The sequence below is a fragment of the Hakea prostrata genome, chromosome 10 (genome assembly GCF_041222555.1).
Source record: "Hakea prostrata isolate BN-2017 chromosome 10, UWA_Hpros_2, whole genome shotgun sequence".
Classification (NCBI taxonomy): Eukaryota; Viridiplantae; Streptophyta; class Magnoliopsida; order Proteales; family Proteaceae; genus Hakea; species Hakea prostrata.
This window is the reverse complement of record NC_142609.1, coordinates 12,476,185-12,500,067: the sequence shown is the minus strand read 5'-3', so window position 1 is coordinate 12,500,067 and position 23,883 is coordinate 12,476,185. Positions and strand designations below refer to the sequence as shown.

The 23,883-nt window shown below is 36.5% G+C and overlaps 1 protein-coding gene and 1 pseudogene across 2 annotated transcripts in view; both read right to left on the bottom strand.

Moving 5' to 3' along the window:
- LOC149001943 (AP-5 complex subunit mu-like) overlaps nt 1–19,098 on the bottom strand; it is a 36,055-nt pseudogene extending 16,957 nt beyond the window's left edge. The window contains exons 1-2 of the transcript XR_016170179.1: nt 18,774–19,098; nt 981–1,300 (exon numbers count right to left, since the gene is read on the bottom strand). The product of XR_016170179.1 is annotated as an AP-5 complex subunit mu-like (transcript). The remainder of the gene's footprint in view (nt 1–980; nt 1,301–18,773) is intronic.
- On the bottom strand, nt 1,223–10,816 carry LOC149001944 (Pentatricopeptide repeat (PPR-like) superfamily protein). Its single transcript, XM_089136623.1, has 2 exons — nt 8,399–10,816; nt 1,223–1,300 (listed from the first exon to the last, which is right to left on the bottom strand). Exon 1 carries the CDS (start codon nt 10,797–10,799, stop codon nt 8,925–8,927), a length of 1,875 nt encoding a protein of 624 aa, XP_088992749.1. The 5' UTR covers nt 10,800–10,816; the 3' UTR covers nt 1,223–1,300; nt 8,399–8,924.
- Nucleotides 19,099–23,883: the final 4,785 nt, after the last annotated feature.

The following is a 23,883-nucleotide window of genomic DNA, read 5'->3' as shown; positions in this document are numbered from 1 at the left end:
TATATAAAGGTGACAACAGAGGTAGAAGATGGAGAGCTGCAGGTGCTTTCTCTCTTCTTTGTTTACGTTTCTGATAGAAATTTTTGGGAAAATATGTTTTAGTTAGTCAGTTTTTTTATTTAAAAAAAAATGAAAATCAGTGAACCAAAGTTTTTGGTGTCGCAAAAATCTTGTTTGCGGCACAAGAAAGAGGTCAATCTGTTTCATCAGTACATAAAAACAGGCCTGTGTACCCAAATGGAAGATTTCTTGTTCCACTCGCACAGAAAAATGCAAGAGACAAGGAACAGAAACATTACTAAACGGGCCCAACGTACATAGATATTCATGGCAAGGTATTGTGGATCTTGAATGACTTAGAAATACTACAATGTGCAAAGGCACATGTTAAAACAGCCTAGCCTAAAAGTTCATTCTGTTAAGAGTAACCATGATTATTATCAACATACATCCCACCTTACACATGCAGGCATGCTCACACAAAAGATCTGCACATGCACATCATGTGGAGATGCCCCAAAATGGCACGAAGGGGCAAAACACATAACAAAAGCCCCTTGCAATTATCAGTGACTAAGAACCAGGCTCCTGACTCTCATACCATATCACAATTGCTTACCTAAAAACACTGACTATTGAGCAAGGGCCACAACAATGTATATACACAAATAACACCAGTGTAAATGTAAGAAAAAGCAAGCATGCACCTAGCAAAACTAACTCATAATAATAACATTCTGACTTTTGTACAAGTTAGGGGGAAAAAATCAATTATCGTGACATAAAGCTAAAAGAAAAGACATGCCCAACTTTCCTGGTGACAATGTATATATATATATATATATATATATGAAATGCTTACAATATAATAACAGGATCATGAAAAGCAATTCGAAAAGGAAAAATATAAATGTTAACAACTCAAAAGTTATTTTCTTATTTTATTTTTATTTGGAGCAGCATTACATTGCAAAACTTACCATAACCTGTGATGCAAGGAAGATCAAGAAGTAGGGACGATAGACTCTCTCCTCTTCACCAACAGAAGGTCCACAGTCAGATTTCTTACACATCCTTACATATGCTTTTAAATGAGAGGGTTCAACCAAAGGTAATACCAGAATGTAATAGTGGCCCTTCACATGAAAAACCAATGGCCATGACAAAAAAGTCTCCCCTTCCTCATCCTTACCTGATATGAAGGCTGATAATATGACGTGCAATAGGATCATCAACCCATGAATCTGATCCTGCAGGTGACTGACTGACACGCACACCAAAACCACGGGCAGAACCTTCTCTGCACAAATGCAATGAAGGCATGAAAAAAGGTTTCCCACTGAAGGTACTGAGAAGAGATAGTTGATTACTGAACAGGCAATCAAGAGAATGCAAATTCAGAATTAAGAATATAAAAGGAAATAGTCAATTAGAATTTGAAATAATGAAAAGGAAATATAGAGAATAATCAATTAGCAATAAGAATATTAAATTCATCCAAGACAGTGGATTTAACAACCACAACACAGAGGACAAACCCAGCCCAAAGAAAACAAAACAATAGAATGAGTTACAATGAAGGAAAAAGAGACCATAAAAAGAAGCACACTACAAAACATCACAAGGAACTAAAATCCCTGAAACACCAACAATTAGATACTACAATATAAATTGCATACTGTGTGATATGACAAATATAGCCATAAAAACGCCTTTTTTCAGACACAGTCTCTTGAATACACAGTTGTCAAAACAAATTCTTACAATGGCTGACTAAATATTCACTAACAAAAACACTTGATTTTGGATAGAGTCTAAGTAAAGTCTATTAAAGAAGAAACCCACTATAAGAGAGAGCCCAAAAAGGAGAGGCTACACATAGGCTTACGGGAGATGAAAGCCTACTATACAAGACAGCTCACAAAGGAGAGACTACACAAAAACCAGCAAGACATGAAAAAATTTCAATCAGTCTACGTAGCACAATAATGTGTGGCCAGTTGGCCTCTAGCATTTGCAGCCCAAGAATAAATTAAAAATCCATTAGGTGCATTTGCCAAAACCAATCAGTCGATCAAGCATTATGCTGAAAACATATACTAACAGGTCATAAGGATTTTAAGGTTGCTTTCTTTTTATGTTGGCTCACTGCCAAATCAAGATTCATGGGGTGCAGACCAAGGTGGTGATCTGCTATTATAGCCTTCACAGAGAGAAGAAAGATAGAAATATTGATGAGGAAGGGAAAAGTGGCACCCACATTCAAACACGCACACGGCTGCTGCAATACCCAAATTATTTCCAAAAACTCAATCTCCTTCCTACTGCAGTTTCAATCAATAAATAGAAAAAGACTAATTTCCTTCAGCCCCTCAGCACCATGGCCCTTAGAATGTTATCATGCGTGCTATTGTGCTACTATGCTAGAGCCATGCACCCATAGATTGACTACTTGCAGATACTTTGGTACTGTATCAGTGAGATTTGAGATCTCAGTACTGAAATTGTATTCTTCCCACCCAAACCCAGGCTTTGGTTCAATGCCAGAAAACTGCACCAACTCAATGATATCTAGGGCCAACTCTGTTTTTTTGGTGGCCAAGTCAGGTCCAAAACCAAGTACACAAACCATGCATGTACCCAAGGCTTTCCCAGACTGAAGATTCAGTGATCTGACCATCAGCGTAATCCAGATAATATAATCCCAAGTCAAGACTCAAGGCCATCAAAGTTCTATTCTCCTCAAGATCCACAAAACAAAGAATGTTAGATTGAAAGAGAAAGGGGGAAAAAAGAGAGTTTAAGGACAGTACTACATACACAACATATGGTTATATTAGTTGCCACAAAACATGTACAAAAACATACAAAGAGAACCACAGGGAAAAAAAATATCTGCACTAAAAAGTATCAAATGTCATGAACATTTCTCCAATATAAGTCATTTTCAATTATTAGCTATTAACTGTTAATTCACACATTTGAAACATATCTATGGTTATTTTGTGCTCCCTGGACGTTATAAAGTGCTCTGGCAGACTGATGACTGGCCAGTTAGGAGAAGGGATATGTTTAAAAGAAATTAGAGTTTCAGGAAGAAGAAACTATAAGACAACCATCACACAAAGGAATTAGAACTAGAAGGACAAGACATAAGAAAAGTGGGGAAGAAACACACATAAGAAAATTAAGAACCCAAATATTCTCTGCAGCTAACTCCAAAAATAACAAAATAAACAGAGACACCAAAATTCCACTGGACTCATGACTCAAAACTAGACCTGGTTCATCTGAATCTGGAAACCTGGTTGGTTTTAAGCCAGTCAGTCGAAGCCAGTGTACCTACATCAACTCCACAGTGTTCAGAAGAACCGCTCATTAAGTTTCATGAAGTGAGAGTATCAACGCCATTTGATAGGAATCCACAAATATTGACTTTGATGGAGAGATTGAATGCATCTTAAGGTCAACTGTCATGATCTGCTGATGGTCTCTAGCAAATAACATATCCTGTGGGAAGGGACGCGGCCCACAACCAAAAAGGGGAAAAGGGCGCCCCCCCCGGCGCGGGGGGGAGAACAAAAAAAAAAAGACGCCCCTTGTGTTATTTCCCCCCCCTCTGTCTCCCGCCAGAATAATGTTTGTTGTTTGTTGAAGAAGTCATCAATATTTGCAAGCTCCCAGAGACCTGCTGTCAAATTAGAAATTTCTGTTTGCATTTTGGAATAACTATCAATAACCGAATGAAGTAAAATCAAATCGGTCAATCTCCATAATGTAGTGGCTGTATGATAACAATGGCAGAATTGTAAACCAAACAAACTCTATAAGGAATGGCAGAATCATAATTTTGGGATTAAAAGAAACAGAAGAAGAGAGTATTTAGCAGCACATATGGAAGGGGGCAAACTACAAAAACAGGATTAAAATAAAATGGACATAAGCCAGAAGGTAGTAGTAAAATTGGATGTGAACAAGAAGAAGAGGCAACGACAACTCCGTTAGTATGGAATGCAGGGTGATTATAGATCACTGTAGCACATACCATAGCAAAGGCTGAAAGATCTGCATAGCGTTATGATTCTTAACGAGCCTTTAGTAGTTGACTGTAGGAGTAGAATAACCAGTTCTTCTCTGCTTCAGTGTAGAGTGGTGGCTTGTGTAGCAATCTGACTGGAGCTCTCTTTCAATAGAAAGAGGTAAGAGGGAATAAGATTTAGATTGAAATGGGAAACTGAATTAGAAACAAAAATGGGTTCCTAATGAGACTATCTTATGGATCCTTGGAAGAAGTATGGCTTCAGCAACAAACAGAACTATGAAATTCATGTGGGAATTGGATTCCTTCAGCAAGAAGAATGCGATCTTTAAGGAAGTGGAGTCTACTGCAACTATGGAACCGGGTATGCTTTCTTGTTGTTCTTCTTACTCCACACCCCCACTCCCCGGCGCACGCGTACCCCAGCAGGCAGATGACCAAGTTCCCAGAGACTTAGTCTGGCACATTTTAGAGAAAAACAGAGTCTTGACTCTTGAGTGGTTATGTAGATCTCATCAAAATATGCATAAAGGCCTGGTGATAGTATGAGATCTATGAAATGGTCAAGGTAAGGATACTTCACTTACAAGCTGACAAAGTCCGTTGATGTATGCTCTTCGACGATATCATGGCGGATGAGAGAAAGCAGAGATTGATTCTAAGCCAAGATTATCATGATTAGCCTTGGAATCAGAACATCTAAAAATCTAATAGAACAGAGAAGCAATACATCATGTCTAATGTTAGTCACTTCATAATGCATACTAATATGGTTCAAATTGAAGAAAGAGGAATACCACAGAGTGACTATTTTGGATATCTGGGGTCAATCATAAATAAAGAAGGTGATATAGAGGGAATGTTTCATAGGGAATTAAAGTCTGATAGTAGAAGTGGAGAGGTGCAACTGGAGTGCTGTGTGACAGACATTCCTTTAAAGCTCAAAGAAAGTTCTACAAAACTCTTGTAAGGCTGCCTATCATGTTTGGGCTGAATCCTGGACTGTTAAGAAGAGTCATGTACGAAAGATGTGCGTAGGAGTGATAAGGATGCTAAGATGGATGTTGGTAAGACTAGGAAAGATAAAATGAAAAAATTCAACATATTAGATATGACTTGGGAGTCTCCTTGATAGATTCAAGCTTCGGGGGAGTTGTTTGAGGTGGTATGGACTGCATGGTCACATTCAATAGAGGCCTAAGGGATCCTTATCAAGGAAGAGTGATACGGTTCAAATTGAAGGAGCTACAAGAAAAAGGGTACACCTAAATTGAGCATAGGAGAAACTGTGAAGAAATATGATCTCAGATAGAGCATTTTGGAGGCAAGGAACCATGTAGCCAACCCCATTTACATGGGATAAGGCTTCTTGTTTTTGGTGGTGGTGTTGTAATTTCAATGGTAACTTTGTAATTTTGCTCAACTTTAGGAAATGCAAGTTGCTGTACTCCTCCTGCCCATTCTGTAGCTAATACAGGACTGTGGCATGAGGTATAAGCAGAATCACTGAATGACACAAACACAGTCTCGTTACTCTGTCCATCATCTGAATATCCTGATTCACTGGAATATATACCAACACATAAATGATCAGCTTGCAACTGAAAAATAACTAACAGCTAAAAAGAAAAGAGTGGAGAGGTAAGGTTTGGGAGGGTGGGTTTGGAGTGAGTAGCAGAGAGCAGGGGCGGTGAAGGAGTTTGAGAAGAAGATGGGGGTTATGGTGCCCAGTATGGCACAGCAAAGAACAGGGTGCATTGGTGAGTAGCACAAGGAGGTGGAGGCTGGAGAGGTACTGGGCCACCATTGCAGGGTGGGAGGAGGTAAGAACTGCAAGGTGATTAACAGAAGTTGCAGAAGAAGGTATGGTTGGAATCTCAACGAGGGAAGAATCTAGAAAATAGTGTTACCATATGAGTGTTCAAGTAATATTACATACCCCTCAATCCAAGAAAGAACACTAGATGTTGGCATCAATTACCCTAAGCTGAAGAACATAAAACGATGAATATTCAAGCAGTTCAGGCATAACACACAATATCTAATCTATTATTTCCTTCAGAAATAAGAAATTTCAAATAGGACATCATTGATTAGGTTAGTTAGAACCACAAGTAGGAATCAAGTGAAAATTTTCACCTTTCTAAATGATAAGCAGTCACAAAGAGAGCAGTCCTGAGGAATTAAATTCAAATCCCAGAGCTACAATAGTTCAGAACCAATAAAATTCGGCACCATAAGTAAGGCTTCAAATACATGAGTTCTTTATAATTTATCTTGGCTTGACAACAAACTCCATTAATGAAAAAGTGCTTTGTATATGCACTACAAGCAAAAGAGCAGTGGGCTTAAAGCACCAACAACAAACAACAACAGGAAAATTGAAACATACTGGAGAAGCAAGACTTTAAATAACTTAGTTATTACAAATCTATTTCTAGAAAAACAATCTTGGTCTCATTACATCTTGCTTGACGAGGAAATCCATTTGTAGATCATGGAAATGGCGTCCAACAGAATGACAAATTCACTTGAGAAGGAAGAAACTTTATGACTTAGGATGTGGGTCAATCTTGAGGAACAATATTCACAAGAAGTGATGTATGCAATAGGGATGCAAGTTTGGCCCTGGCGGCCCTGACCCGCCCGCCCTAAACCCGCCTGAGCCCGAATAGGGCTTGGGCTTTATATTTTGGCCCTAAGGGCGGGTTAGGGCCAAAATATTCTGGCCCTGAACTAAGGCCAAGGGCGGGCCTGGGATTACTCTCCCGCCCAGTCCATCCCGGCCTGTCCCTGATTTTGGCCCTAATCTTGGCCCTGATTCTAGCCCTAATTTTAGCCCTGATTTTGGCCCTGATCTTGACCCTGATTCTGGCCCTGATTTTGGCCTTGATTCTGACCCTGATCTTGGCCTTGATCTTGGTCCTGATATTGGCCCTAATCTTGGCCTTGATCTAGGCCCATGATTTTGGCCCTGATTTGAGTCTGGACCCTCCACCAATATGGAGATGAATTAATTATAATCCACATGGGTGAATATTTGACACCTGTCAAATTATTAAAAAACATGATCATGTTTTGTAAAAAATTAATAAAAATAAATTTTATCTTCATTACCAATGTAGTAAGCATCCACCTGATTTTGGCCCGATCCTGACCCTAATTTTGGCTTTAGTCTTAATGTTAATTTGACCCTCATTATGTATTAGATTTTTACCCTAATCTTCACATTAACATTGATATAACCATAAGTCTTGACATTGACCTTCAATCATTTTGATAATATTAGACTATGAGTTCACTTTTTATATTATTTTTAAGATCATTTTTATTTTTTGAATTAAGTCATTTTTAGTTCCAAAAAATCATTGAACTTTTTTTTGGACTAAGGCAAGATAATATATTATAAATAATAAAAGCTAGTATATAGAGAATTTATATCTAACAAATCTACACCCCAACTTCCCATCATAAATATTGACATCTATCTTTTGCCTCCAATGTGATATTTTAGAGAAATTTTTTTTATTAAGGACAGATAGCTATGTTTATAACTAAAATATAATTTTCTTTAACCACGAAAAAAATATAAATACTAAATTATCGTTGATTTACTTGTTAACAAAGTTTTGAATATGATATATATTATTTTTTTTTTTTTTTTTTGAATAAGGATATCAATGGGAGGGGTTTTCAATTTCCATCATCAAAGCAATGAGAGACTTTCAAAGATCAATATAGAATTATGGAGTATGAATTTATTTATGTTTAAAGCAACACTATCAATTTATTGATTATTTTATCATTTTGTATGAGCTTGAATCATCTTATATTTCTATGAATTTTATTTTTAATTTACTTATGATAGTTTTATTTTTACTATTATTATTATTTTTTTATGAATTTACATTTGTTACTTCAGGTCCAAGAATATGACCAATTAAAGTTAGGGCCAAGATATGGTCAATCAGGGCCAGGGACAAGGCTAATTAGGATCAGGGCCAATTAGGGCTAGGGACAGGGTCAATCAGGGCTAATTAGGGCCAATTAGGGCCAATCAAGGCCAACCCATCCTGACTCGGCCCAATTAGGGCGGGAATGGGCTTGGCTTGGCCCTGTAGGGCTTAGGGTCAGGGACAATAATCCTTGGCCTTGAACTAGGTCGGGCGGGGAATGGGCTCAGATTATAACATATAGGGTTGGGCTTGGGATTGCAAAAGCCCGGCCCAGTTGCAGCCCTAGTATGCAATAAACATCGCACAATGATCTTCAACCTTAATGCAAGCACGCTCCTTAGTCCTTTTTCAAAAACTCCAAGCCTACGAAGAGAAAGTGAGACTGCTTGTATAGGTCATTCACCTTTACAGTGCCCTAGTAAAACCTCTGGACAAAGCGTGAACAGGACCACAGGTACTCACAACAGACCACGGTTCTCACTGAACTTCATCTTCCACCTCCCTTTAATCTTTTTCTGTGGGCTGGAGGGAGAAGTGGGCATGATAAGTCTCTCCTCTACCGAATATTTACTCCAATTTCTAAAGAGAGAAGATGCTTGAACACCTCCAAATATATCATCCACCATAGCCCAATGAACTCCCCTCATTATAATCTTGTAAATAACATATCTATACTTTAAAAACTCATGCATTCAACTTCCTCAAATATATCAGATTACTGCCAACGATACTTCCAATACAAACTGACCATCCCCCAATGGATAACAAAACCACAACAACTTCCCCATGCCCCCCAGGGAAGTCCAGTCCACGTGAAACACTTCCAGAAGAAGGATGCTCTCGGATGATGTTTAATAAGAAGTCCTTTATATGATGAATTAATTTGGTATATAAGTGATACCAATTCTTCTTTAACCTCTGATTAACTGCTAAGAAGCACCACTGCACAGATGTCCCTCTATGTCTGGAACGAAACCTTTATCCATCATTTCCTCTCTTACAATCTCATAAGTTACACGATTTGGGATTAACCCCTTCTCCAGCATCTCGTTAAGAAGCCTATTTGCTTCTTCTAGTTTATGCCTTAGACAGAGGCCCCTAATCAAGACATTGTATGTCACAACATTTGCCCTCATACCTACCTTCTCCATTTGTGTCCTCAAATTCAAAGCTGTCTTCAGGTTTCCCTCCTTACAGAACCCATCCATCAAAGTATTATAGGTCACATGACTTGGTCTCACACCAATCTCAAACATCTCATGCAACAGCCTAACTGCCTTTCTTGATTCCCTTTCCCTACACAGTGCACCGATCAATATATTATAGGTCACAAGATCAGCTGACACACCCTTTTCTACCATTTCATCCAAAAGCTTGCTAGCCCCCTCCATGTTTTGTAACCCACAGAAGCCAGCAATCAAGCAATTATAAGTTGAAACGTTGGGCTGGACATCTTTTTCTAACATCAGATCACGCAATCTAATTGCTTCATCCACTAAGCCAGACTTGCAATATGCATTGATGAGAGTGTTGAATGTGATAACATTTGGGGACAAGCCTTGATTAGATAAACTATTGAATAACACCATGGCTTCCTTCAACATTTTCTTTTTAGACAACCCATTGATAAGTGAATTATATGTAACGATGCTCGGCTTCAAATTCAAACCCATCATCTCATTCTGCAAACTAAGAGCTTCATCAAGCTTGCCTTCATTGCAGAGACCGTTGATAATAGAGTTATAAGTGATCACATTTGGTTTCAAATCCTGCCTCTTCATCTCCTCAAATAATTTCATCGCAGCAGACATATTCTCATCCTTGCAATATCCATCAATTAGAATGTTGAACGTTTTCTCATCGGCGCAGATTTTACTTGATACCATCTCTTTCAAAAGTGCATCTGCTTTGTACATTTTGCCCACTCTACCCATCTTGCAGTATCCATTAATAAGTGTGTTATATGTGATCACAGATGGTGAACAACCCCAAGAACGCATGTCCTCAACCAGGTCCTCTGCCTTCTGCAACTTTCCAGCCTTACATAGACCATTGATCATGGTATTAAAAGTAATAGAATTAGGGGTGATCCTTCGCCTAATCATCTCCTTAAATACAGACTCCGCCATTGTAATTTTGTGTTCCTTGATCAGAATATTCAAAAAAGGATTACACGAAAGAATAGATAACTGAAAACCATAATCCCCTGCACGCTGAAAAGCTTCCATGGCAAAGTTCGACTTTGAGTTCTTCACATAAGCCAATATCAACATATCAACAATGATCATCGAATTGGAACGGAAGCCATTACTCAATACTGCAATCGTATGGAAGAAAGAAGAGTTGGCATGCCTCTCGCTCTTCACAAACGAATCCAGTAATGACCTGATTTCCCCATATTTTTTTGCATTTGCAAGCAAGTGCAGTAATCTGCAACAGTAATCAAGACAGTAAAAGAGTCCAAATTCTTTCTCTGACCATCTGAAGTACCTAAGAACGATCTCTGGTTCTGCTCCTGATTCAAACAAGAGAAGCAGAAATCTGTTGGGATTTGTCTCTCTAACCAGGATTCTTAAGTCACACCAATGTTGTTTCCTCACAAGTTCAAAAACCCTGGATCGATTAAACCCATTCGAGTCAAGACTTTTTTCGCTCGAGTTTGAATAACAGAATCTTCTTGGAATAATGGGATGACAATCGAGTACAGAAGCTCTAACTATAGAAGCTCCAGCTATAGAAGCTCCAGCTATAGAAGCTCCAAGACACTTCCTTAGCATTACCGCAATTATGATGGAAATGTTCATACTGCTTTTCAGGCTAATCAAGTATTTTTCTGAGTGCACCTGCTAAAAACATCAAATGAATGTGAAGCCAGTAGAGATGGATACTCAACATGCATATGATTAAAATCATCTAGCATCAATCAAATTTCACATAGGAACAACTTCAATTCTCATGTACATAATCGGTTCATCAGCTCAATCGAGTACAAGAGCTCTAACTATAGAGGCTTTAGCTATAGAATATTTAGACTAATAATGAAATGACAAACTCATGTTCCTCAATGAGAAATGGAATGCCAAATGAAGGTGAAATCTAAATGGAAAATGAACATATAAGATGCAAATGTCAGACCTAAGATTTCCAAGCTAGTCAAGAGAGGCTCTATTCAAAAAATCAACACAAAGCCCAGGTACCTACAAGTTGTAACTCAGCTGAAAAGCGAAGATTGTCCAACTCAAATTTCGTTACAATGATATTACGGAAAATCAAGCATGTCACATGGACTGTCTACACAGCTGAAGTGCAGAGATAAAAGGAGAAATATCCGATTTGAGATACTTGGTTCAGAGATTGCAGCAACAATCTTCCAAATACCTTTTCAACCTCCTATGAATTTTGACTCCAAGAACATCAAATTCTTGTCGTCAGGTAAGCATTGAAAAATTGATGCAGCTTAGTAGTAGTAGATCTAGCAGCATTGATCTTTAGAAGGATTAGAACCTGGGATTTGACCCATGTCTCGGCCTGAATCGAACCAAATAAGATGCATTTACACCTAATTTTGATTACATCAATCAAAAGTGGCCTTTACGGCTTTACCCAAAGTGGCCTTTACGGCTTTACCCCAAAAAAAAAAACGCCGACCCGCATTCCTTCATGGCATTTAGTGTATTTATTTACTGATGACGTAGCTGGGGAGATCTTGTGGGAAATGAGAAGACCATGCTAGGAGTCAATGACAACTATCATTCTGGTAAAATGTCATTGAGTACTCTTTTCTTTTTAGCTGTTAGTTATTTTTCAGTTGCAAGCTGATCATTTATGTGTTGGTATATATTCCAGTGAATCAGTATATTCAGATGATGAAAAGAGTAATCATGACTATGAATTTTAGAGCGATGGCATCTAATAACCCAAAACTGTAGGAATTATGTGGCCCAACACATTTTATTATTTTACTTGCACATTCACATTGGACATTTGTAAGGTTATTTTGATTATATGTGGCATTTATTGTTTATAATGATTTATGTGGTTATTTGGTCCATTGGATTGTTTGGACTGATTTTATGGATGATCATCTAGTTTAACCACATTGTAGTCCTTGACTTGACCGCATCCATCATAATGTATTATTGTCTAAATATACATTATTGGACTATGATGGGTTTGAGGGGTGCAAGTTAAAATTGCTCAGACTATTGGAGATATGAGGACTAGTCTCTCTATGGTTAGTACACTTTGAATCTGTGGAGTCCATCCATGAAAAGATTATGTGTACGTTGAGTGTTGATCTTAGTGACTAGTGCTCCATTGCCAGTGACTTGACAATTGCGAAATTGTATGCGTACCTACAGACTGCCTTTTGAAAAGATTTATTGATAAAATGGTTTTGCAAATTTGTTTTTATTTATTAGTAAAAACTTATTTATTTTCTTCTCTATTTGTTGCAAAACCAATTTGTTTTGTTTTACTAATGGCAGTTCTGTAATTTTTGTTCCCTAATTCTTTTGGGGGCTTTCTAATAATTGTCAAGGTAAGCCTTAAGGGCATTCTGGATATGGGCATTAGTGGGCTAGCATCTCACTTAGGGTGGACTTTATGGCTGGTCATCTCCACCCTAGAGATATATATAAATCTCAAGGTAACACATGCAAAAGGATAAGAAATATATTTCAGAAGCTCAAAATACCAAGTAATGGTATACCTGTCCAGTTGGGGTGAGCACCCTGATTGCTTGTGAGATCCTTGGCATCGAACGTGTTTGTTCTTGTGGTTTTAATCTTCAGGTCCCATCCTTCATTTTTCTACGGTGGTGCTAGATCTTCTTTCTCATTTTATATCTTCTCTACAAGGTTGGATTTATCTTCGAAAAGGTATGTTAATTCTATCATGAGTTTGTCAAATAATAATTTACTATTTTGTAGATTAATTCTTCTTGATTATCTCTTTTAGCTATTTTTTTTCTTATAGCACAAGCAAGATGGCTCTGCATAGTTCTTTATTTTTATATAAACTGTTTTTGTTTAACTTTGAAAGATTCTTCAAAAGATTCTTTATTTTGATCAAAAGTTAAACTGTTTTGACCTTTGGTTTTTGTTTGTTGGTTAAAAGAGAGATCCCAAGATTCATACGTATGGGAAGATGAAAGAGTAAATTTAAAATTTAGTTGATTCAATGTTTTGTCATGTAGTGTAATAAATGCTCTCTTGGAATTTGGAAATAGTTGTTTAATGAAGAGTTTATTCCTTTCTTGAGAAATGAAAGGTTTCTTCACTTACGTAAATCTTCAAGTTTGACTCATTAAAGCCTAGCCACCTTATTGGCTTGAGTCAAGCCAAGCTATCAAAGTTATTTATTTGGTTCAAGCCAAATTGATATTGGCTTTAAGCCATAAAGCCATATGTGTATGGCTCAAGCCATAATATTTCTGTTTTTTGGCTTATATTAATTCTTTTGCATAAATTGAATTTATATTGTTCCTACTTCAATTGTTAATATTTATAAATTGTTGTATTGATTACTTTAAGTGGGAGCATATATTTGAGCATTTAAATATATGAGTTTTGTATGTTTTATCAATTGTCCAATGCTTAGACATGATGACACCCATCGGTTAATCACATGGATAAGCTAGGATTATTGATAAGTTTATCATTCTTGTATGTCGACGCCCATCGGATAAGACATGTAGAATGATAATTTTCTTTTGTTTTTCCTTACGCCCATCGGCTAAAGGAATGTTTAAAAATTTGATTAATGTGGTTCTTAGATTATCGAATTTTTCCTTACGCCCATCTGATACGGGAAAAGTTTGAGACATCTAAGGACTTGGGATTGCCACATATGTCCAATGTTAATGTTATAGTTTTGTGCAAGTGGGTCATGGTCTCCTCATTATGTTACATGTTCTGTAATAGATGGCTGGTTCTTCTAGCTCTCTGAATATATCTGATATTATAAAATAAAATAAAATAAATTGCATCTTGATTGAACCCAATTATGCTGAGTGGAAGCGTAGAATTGACTTGTTTATTAGATTCTACAATTACTCTGTTTGTATTAAGGAGGATTGTTCTGCTATGCCTAGTACCCAATCTTCTAAGACTGCAAAGGCTGCTTATAAGTTCTAGATTGAGGCTGGTAATAAAGTGAAGAATCTGAGGTTGGGTTATATGACGGACTCTCTTATGGTGGGTTATATGAATAGTCCCTTTGCTAAAGCTATTTTAGATAGTCTTGAATTGAAGTTTGGTAAGAAATCTAGCAAACACATTGAGGGCTTGTGGGAGAAATTTATTAGAACTAAATTATCTGAAGATGGAGATGCTAGAGAACATGTGAACAGTATGATTGCAGTAGCTGATGAATTAGCTTTGCAGGGAAGATCAGTTGATGATAAAACTAAGATTTCTACAATCTTATCTTCTTTGCCTGATTCTTATGAAACTGTGAGACAAATCTATTTTGTGTTTGGGTTAAGTTGGATTGTAGATGATCTTTTATCCAAGGTTACTGGTCATGAAGATGTTAAATTGAAGAAGAAAGAATTTACAATTAATGTTGTTGAAGAAAAGGTTGATAAGCCCAATAATTCAAAGAAATACCAGAAGAAGAAGAGGCTTAACAACAAGAGGCATGATTGGCAAAAGAATAAGAGAACTAATGTGAGACAAGATATTGAATTTAGGTCAAGGCAAGTTGTTTGCTATTTTTGCAAGAAGCCTAGACATAAAAAGTCTCAATGTTACTCTTTCTTGAGGTCTAATGGTAAGTAATATCAGGGGTTCAAGGAGTTAAAGAGAATAAGTGATGAGAAAAGCTATATCTATATGGGAAATGATGATAAAGCATCAATTGAAGGAGTTGGAGTTTTTGAGTTAAAGTTGAATGATGGAACAATCTTTAATTTAGTTGATTGTTTGTATGTTCCTAGTATAGGGAAAAACTTATTATCTGTTTCTATGTTGGAGAAACTTGGTTATGAATTTTATTTTGGAAATGGGAGGTTTTTAATATATAAAGATGGTAAAGTTGTGTTGAATGGATTTAGAAACAACAATATGTATCAAGTGCAATTATGTGGTAATGTTGTTTGCAATGTGGACCTATGAACATCATTGCAAGAGGAGGATTTCGTTACTTCATTACTTTTACTGATGATTTTTCCAGATTTGGTTTTGTATATCTTATGAAACATAAATCTGAAGCTTTAGACTTTTTCAAATCATTTCGACTTGAAGTTGAAAAGTCAACAGGAGAAGTGATTAAGTCAATTCATTCAAATAGAGGTGGAGAATATCTATCTGATGAATTTGAGAAGTATTGTGAAGAAAGTGGCATTAGACATTTTAGAACTCCTCCTCATACCCTAGAAGCTAATGGTATTGTAGAAAGGCGTAATAGGACTTTGCTTGATATGGTTAAATCTGTGATGGCTAGAGCTAATTTACCTACTTCTTTTTGGGGAGAAGCTTTGTATACTGCTATGCATATAATAAATAGAGTTCCACCAAAGCTATAGATTCTACACCATATAAGTCCTTTTATGGAATAGAAGCCAGTATTGCTCACATTCGAGTGTGGGGGTGCATTGGTCATGTTCTCATTCCTGATCCTCATAGGAACAAGTTGCTATCCAAAACTAGAAGGTGTGTCATGGTTGGGTATCCTCATCTTTTCAAAGGTTACATGTTATTTGATCCTGAAAATCAAGTTATAATTGAAAGCAGGAATGTTACTTTTTTAGAAGATCGTTTTGATAGTGGGAGCAATTTTGATTCTAACAAGAGAGTTTTGGAAGAATTGGAAGAAGGTGTTGAAGGTCACCAAAAATGTTTGGGTGATGAGTCCAAAGATCCCATTGTTTCATCAAATCCAAAGAATCGTAAGGAACCTTCTCCTCCAATTAGAAAAAGCGAAAGGATTTCTAGTACTCCTGATATGTCAGATTATTATGTTTATTCAGGTGAAACTTTTGAAAGAATTAATGTAAATGAAGTTGTTGAAGATCCAGTGACCTATTCTCAAGCTATGTTAGATATTGATTGTCTTCATTGGATTACTGTTATGCAAGATGAAATTAATTCTATGAATAAGAATGGTGTGAGGAAGTTAGTTAATAATCCAATGAATACCAAAATTGTGGGTTGCAAATGGATCTTCAAAAGAAAGAAGGATATGAATGGTAATGTTGAAATGTTTAAAGCTAGACTTGTTGCTAAAGACTACACTCAAGAGTATTGGATTGACTACACTGAAACTTTTTCTCCTGTTGTGCAAATTCAATCTATCAGTGCCATTTTGGAGTTGGTTGCATATTTTGATTTTGAACTTTATCAAATGAATGTGAAAACAACCTTCTTGAATGTGAATATTGATGAAGACATTTTCTTGAAACAACCTGAATGTTTTGTTTCAAAAGGAAATGAAGGAAAAGTATGCAAGTTAGAGAAGTAAATTTATGGTTTGAAACAAGCTTTAAGGCAATGGAATTTAAGGTTTTATATTGCAGCTACTAGTATTGGTTTTATCCGAAACACTATTGAAGCTTGCATTTATGTGATGAAAGATTTGGGTGAAGTCTCATATATTTTAGGTATCAAAATTAAGCGAGAGCGTCAAAATAGAACTTTAAGTTTATCTCAAGAGAAGTATATTGATACCTTACTAAGTAGGTTTTATATGACTAACTGCTTGGATGAGAAATTTCCTTATAACTATCTTAGACCTCTTTCTAAGGAAGATAGTCCTAAGTCTAAGAATGCCAAATTGAATGATTCATTATTTCCTTATGCATTTGTTGTGGGAAGCTTGATATATGCGATGATTTGTACTCGTCCAGACATAGCATTTGCAATTGGCTTGATCAATTGTTTTCAAAGTAATCCTGTGATACTGTATTGGGTTGGTGTGCAATGGATAATGAGGTATCTTAAGTGAACAAAAGGCTTTAGATTGGCTTATCATTCTGATAAGCTTGACCTCATTGGATATTCAGATTCTGATTATCAAGGGTGTGTGGATAGCAAGAAAATCAACCTCGGCTATATGTTCACTTTGGGTGGTGGTGCTATTGTTTGGAAAAGTAAGAAACAAGAATGTGTTGCTCAGTCAACAATGGAAGTTGAATATATTGCTTTAAATGTAGCTGCCAAAGAAGGTGTTTATCTTAGAAAGTTTTTGTCAAAATTATTGATAGTGGATTGTGTAAAGAGACTTATTACACTTTTGTGTGACAACAATTCCGCAATAGCAATCACAAAAGATCCAAAGTGTCATTCTCGGGCCAAGCATATAGAAGGTCGATATCACTATATTCGTGATGCGATCACAAAGAAAGAGGTTGTTGTTGAGAGAGTGCCATCTAAGTCAAACTTGGCTGATCCCTTCACAAAAGGTTTGCCTTTTGGTGTATTTGAAAAACATATAATGGATTTGGGATTATGTTAGGCCAAGTGGGAGACTGTAGGAATTATGTGGCCCAACACATTTTATTATTTTACTTGCACATTCACATTGGACATTTGTAAGGTTATTTTGATTATATGTGGCATTTATTGTTTATAATGATTTATGTGGTTATTTGGTCCATTGGATTGTTTGGACTGATTTTATGGATGATCATCTAGTTTAACCACATTGTAGTCCTTGACTTGACCGCATCCATCATAATGTATTATTGTCTAAATATACATTATTGGACTATGATGGGTTTGAGGGGTGCAAGTTAAAATTGCTCAGACTATTGGAGATATGAGGACTAGTCTCTCTATGGTTAGTACACTTTGAATCTGTGGAGTCCATCCATGAAAAGATTATGTGTACGTTGAGTGTTGATCTTAGTGACTAGTGCTCCATTGCCAGTGACTTGACAATTGCGAAAGTGTACGCGTACCTACAGACTGCCTATTGAAAATATTTATTGATAAAATGGTTTTGCAAATTTGTTTTTATTTATTAGTAAAAACTTATTTATTTTCTTCTCTATTTGTTGCAAAACCAATTTGTTTTGTTTTACTAATGGCAGTTCTGTAATTTTTGTTCTCTAATTCTTTTGGGGGCTTTCTAATAATTGTCAAGGTAAGCCTTAAGGGCATTCTGGATATGGGCATTAGTGGGCTAGCATCTCACTTAGGGTGGACTTTATGGCTGGTCATCTCCACCTTAGAGATATATATAAATCTCAAGGTCACACATGCAAAGGGATAAGAAATATATTTCAGAAGCTCAAAATACCAAGTAATGGTATACCTGTCCAGCTGGGGTGAGCACCCTGATTGCTTGTGAGATCCTTGGCATCGAACATGTTTGTTCTTTGTGGTTTTAATCTTCAGGTCCCATCCTTCATTTTTCTACGGTGGTGCTAGATCTTCTTTCTCATTTTATATCTTCTCTACAAGGTTGGATTTATCTTCGAAAGGTTGGATTTATCTTCGAAAAGGTATGTTAATTCTATCATGAGTTTGTCAAATAATAATTTCCTATTTTGTAGATTAATTCTTCTTGATTATCTCTTTTAGCTATTTTTTTTCTTATAAAAACTGGGATTTCAGAGCTAAACAGCAGAAACAATTTAAGAACCCAAAACTCCTAAAATAGCTCAAGCGAAAGATCAGGATCAAATCAGAAACCCTAATTACAGAAAGGTAACGAACAAGTTCTATTACCATTTACCTAATTGAACAGAAGAGGAAAAAAAAAACGCAAAGAGAAACTCCCTGGAAATAAGACAATTTTCAGACACGGAGAAAGAGGGAGAGAGAACGGCGTACCGAGAGAAGACAACAGTATCTTGGCTGTTGAGGATCCAGAGGGCTCTGATGCTACAACCTAACATGGCTTTTCCCAAAACTTCAAACGCTACCGGAAGCAAAACTGGGGAAACGAAGGATCAGTGATAAAGGCGCTTGTAGCTGGCAATGCTTATGCGTCTTGCAAACCAAAACCGTTTTACAGCGGTGGCATCTAATAACCGTTTAAACAGATCACTCGGTTCAATTTTGATTTGAAAACAAGAATCCGAGTTTTCGATTCTTGAATCAAATAGAATTTTGTCCGCTACGGTATCCCGTTGAGTCAAGAACTTACCTGTCCGAGTTCTTCGCAATGGGTTGCAGAATTTAATGATTTATTGTCTTTTTTATTGCTTTAAAGCATAAATTTTTTAGATTTTTTTTTTTTTTTCAAACTGTATGCAATGTGATTCAAGTCTAATACAAGTATTAAGGACTTTATTTTTTATAAAATCACACTTGTCCCCCTCAGTTCTAACAATATTAAGAGTTATAATTGAATATTTAATGTCTATTTTATTATTATTATTATTTTTTTTTTTTTGTTTGCCTACCCCAGTTTATAAACCGGTGGTTTGACCCGCGTCACACACCTGGCTGTGGTGGGTGAGTCTCCCAGCGGGGATTTTTTGCATCCACAATGATTCGATACCGGAACTTTGCTTAAGCGAACCAAGCTGCTTACCACTTGGACCAACCCTCGTTGGTTTTATTATTTTAAAATTAAAGGGGTTGTGGGTTCGACTCTTGCTGAGACATATTAATATCCCCATCCCCGACTTAATAAAGCTCCTTTGAACAAAAAAAAAATTTTAAAAATTAAAAAGTCAAAACACAATACTATTCTCATTTAAAAAAAAAACCATATCAAGTATCAATTTCTTAGTATTCTTAGTATTCTTATTAGGTGTGTCAATGGTTTGGGTTGGGCCAGTTTTGGGCTGAGCCTAACAATTTCGAACTGAAAAACACTCAGTCCAAACATGGCCCATTAAGAAAACAACAATTTCAGGCTGGTTTCGAGCTTGTGCGGCTTGGGTTTGTGCTGACTAATGGTTTAGGGTAATGGCTTAGAATTGGATTTATTAGTAGTATGTTTTGAGTACCTTGTTAATGTATCGAATTTATCAAGAGCATGTCAATACATAAAAACATTAAGTTCTCTCAAAATCTCTTGTTGGGTGTTCAAAACCAAAAATTTTTCTTTTACAAAGAAATAAAAATTAAAGAACTAATATACAAAAAAAAAGCTGGCATCTTGATGAATTTTAGTGGATTGTCTCTGCTTATTCTCCTAACCCTTCTTGACACTTGTAAAAATGGATGAAAATAAAGCATTAAAATATTTTCAAATGATAATACACTTTTTAAATATTTACTAAGCTCATCTTTCATATGCCTAAAGCTTTAAAAGACTTGTTGTTTTTATATTCTAAAGCAAAACAATTAAGAAAAACAAATGGATACTTGGGGGTTTTCATGTTTTTTACATTTAAATTTAATTTTATTTATTTATTTATATTAAGTTTAATGGGCTAGTTCAAGTTCGGGCCGGTTTCGAGGCCAAAGGTTCGGGCTAGCGGGCCACAAATAGGTTGGCCTGGAGCTCAAACCAGTGCGAGCTGAGGTTGTTCAGCCCAAACACAGCCCATTAAGCTATGGTTCGGGCTATAACTGGCCAGTTTGGTCCGATTTTAATGGTTCGAGTTAGGTTTTGACTCCCTTAATACTTATCATTTTGAATTCAAAAAATAAAAATAAAAAAAAACATAAATTATTATTATTATTATTTTTTTTTTTGGAGTTGGCAAGTTGATATTATGGGGGGGGGGGGAATATTACTAATATATGTGCTGCCGGATGGGTGTGAACCCAAGACCTCCCCATGGGAAGTTGGGTCGTTAACCGCTCGATTATTTTTTCTGCTAAAAAAATTAAATTTCTAAAATTGATAATGTCAAATAAACTAGTAAATAAATGAAAACCTAATGGAGGTAAGAACTTCCTCAAATTGATAACATTAAATTAGAATAGTAAATGACAAAAACTAAAAAATAGCGCCAAATTAAAAAGTAAATGTAGAAAAATTAAAAAACAAGGAGTTACCAAAATTAGAGTTGATTTTTTCCTTATAAAACTGTCACGTCATCACTTAACTAACAAAGTTTAATAGTAAGGAAGCAATAGTAATTAAAGGTAAAGTGTAAGGTCAGATCAATAATTTAAAAAAATATAAATAATAAAATAATAATTAAGCTATAGTATTGAGGGACAACAATACTTACGCTTTTCTTTCTTTCTATATTCAAACTGCATGCAAAGGTTCAAGTCTAATAATAGTATTTTCACTCCCAATAAAACCCAAACTCTTTGGAAAACTCAAATGGACCCATACGAGAGAAAATAAACACCAATATAACAATTTAACTAGGGGGTGAATCCAGGGCAAAAAGGATTTACACAAGTAGAGTTCAAGGGATTTCTTTGCAAGCCTTAATGCAGTTAATTTTTATTGAGAGATTATACCCGAGGCATTACTATACTATCAAACCTTCATAGTAGAGATATCTCTCAGCTTTCCTTTAATTCCCCCTTGCTCCATTTATATGACATTCTTGCAATTTAGTTATAAAAGTCTTAAAGGATACTAACATCTATTTAGTGCAATTGGTGAATAAATATGCTATTAAAGCTCATGCTCACCAAGAATTACAAGTTGCCATGTATTAAAACGAGGGTTAGATTGTTGAGGTATTTGATTCATACCCAACTTAGGTTGAGGTACTCAAGTTATACCCAACTTATTGTTGAGGTATTTGAATCATACTCAACTTATGTTTTAATATGGACAATCAGATTAGTTACGATCAAACGGTGTAATGGACCTTTATAGGAGAGTCCAATTACCAATAGAATTCAGTATTTATTCTATAAACACTAACTGGAAGCAGCTGTCTAAGTATTCCAATCTAGATACTCAGGGTGTAATGCTTTAAGCAACATTGTGCTTAAACCCTAACCCTAACAAAGATAACCCTACGTGATGCCCCCTCTACCACAAATTTAAGAGAAGGCTCTCCTCTGAATATGGACAAGAGTGAACCCCTTCCAATGTGTCACGACAGAGGGTCAGGATACGGTTATCTTAATGATGATACGTTCTTCATGAAGAAGCTTGCAAGAGACCGTCCCCGATGGCCTCCACATCCATTCAGGACGCAGAGAGAACCCCTTGGTATAAGCATTTGGCAACAATGAAGTTGTCACCTGGGTCTCAATTAATTCTCAAATATTGAAGCAGCCACGTCCACCTACCAAATTAGTCTACGAGCCATCAGTGAGCACAAGTGATCCGCTGGCACTGTTGAGAAGGCAAAGGCTGTAGACAAAACAAGGGCTTCTACCATCAATGAGGGCTTTGAAGCTACAATGAGAGAACGCTCTCGTTTTTGAATTTAGAATGGTTGGGTAAGTTCAAAATTCCTCTAAATCTGCCAGCAGGAGTCAAAAAAAGCAAATTTATTCCTGGGAGAAAATTTTGAGATTGCATTTCTCATTTCAACAAAATATTAATGTACCTTATCCTTCACAGTTTATTCCATTTCGAGATCCACATGGAAACAAAACTGTTTAGAAATCATGGAGTTACAACTTGCAACAAATGAATACAAATGATACAACAAAGAAGTGCAGATATGCACCCTCTCATCAGATATTGACTTTCGCTTCATTAAAGCCGTCTCTCGTCTAGAAAATTTATGTGCAGAAATCATCCATTAAAGGACCATTAATTTATTAAAGCCAGAATTAGAGGTCCGTTCATACACAGGTAAGAAAGTATAGGTCCTGCTCGTCATCTGGTCCTTTCGGAGACCTTCCACTTCTCTACCAGGACCTTCTTAATGTTGACACAGCTAGACACCACCGTGGCCACTCCAGCTGAAGTTATAAATGGGCAATAAACCATGTGGCATGACTCAATCCTAGTGCATTTCTTAACAAGATGTGCTAAACCAACATCAGTAATTTGCCGACAGTGAGACAATATGATGTCCTTCAGTAAAAGGCAGCCTTCACCTAGCTCTGAGAGCGCCCACTATAAAAAAAATTGGTTTTAGTGGCGATTTTTTCTGCCACTAAAAGTGGCAATACAGATATAACTTATTTCTTCTTTTGTTGCTCCGATCCTCAATGAACTTTAGCCATAGTTATCAAGGCTGAGCCTGGGCAACTCCAAGGTGTCCAAACTTCTGGTCACCAAGGTGGGTGCCTTGCTGCCTTCCGGTGGTGTCTTCATAACTATGGCTTTGTTGATGAATTCATAGCTCTTTGACTCTTAATGGTTCCAGATTGGATGACCAATGTCCATCACAAGACAGATACCTATCATTCTTTAGTTTCCTTAGAAGAATTTTGGTTTGCTTATAGTTCAGGTCATGATAGTTTCATGGATGGAAGTATGGTTGCCTTCTGTAACATTTTATATAATAGAAATGTTTCCTTGGTATTCTTGTTTACGTGTCCTATAGGCTATAACTTAGTTCTTTTGCAAAATGTGAGTCAACATTTGTGCTTCGAATCCTTCACCAAGATTTTATGACAAGAAATTTGTGCCTAAGCTCTCAACAAGTTGAACTAAATGATTTCATTCCACCAGCTATAAAATTAATGCAGGTTATTGAGATTTTCAAATTGCCTTATGCTTTAAATTTGTTTCATTTGTGCAGTTTCTTATGGACTGAATATTTGTAATCCATCTCATTGATGCTAGAATCTGATTGTAGGAATTCAGAATTCATTGCACCTGCAAGCAGATTACCCCAAAAGCAGAAGCAAATTGACAACCAACCTGTGAATACCAATAAGCTGAATCTCAAGCCCAACGCCGCCAGCAAGCTGCATGCAGTGAGTATAAAACTCCTCCTGAAAAGATTTCCACAAACGTTGACACTATGCTTTCCCTGAATTATCTTCAAACTCTCTTAGATCAGCACCTTGTTTCACCAGGTCTCTCCACATCAGCTTAAAAACCTGCACACCACGATTGACATTTCAGAACTTATCATATAAGTTTTTGCAAATGGAATTG

Excerpts from the sequence above, each read along its gene's own strand:
- LOC149001944 (XM_089136623.1), bottom strand. The coding sequence starts at position 10,799 with ATGAACATTTCCATCATAATTGCGGTAATGCTAAGGAAGTGTCTTGGA.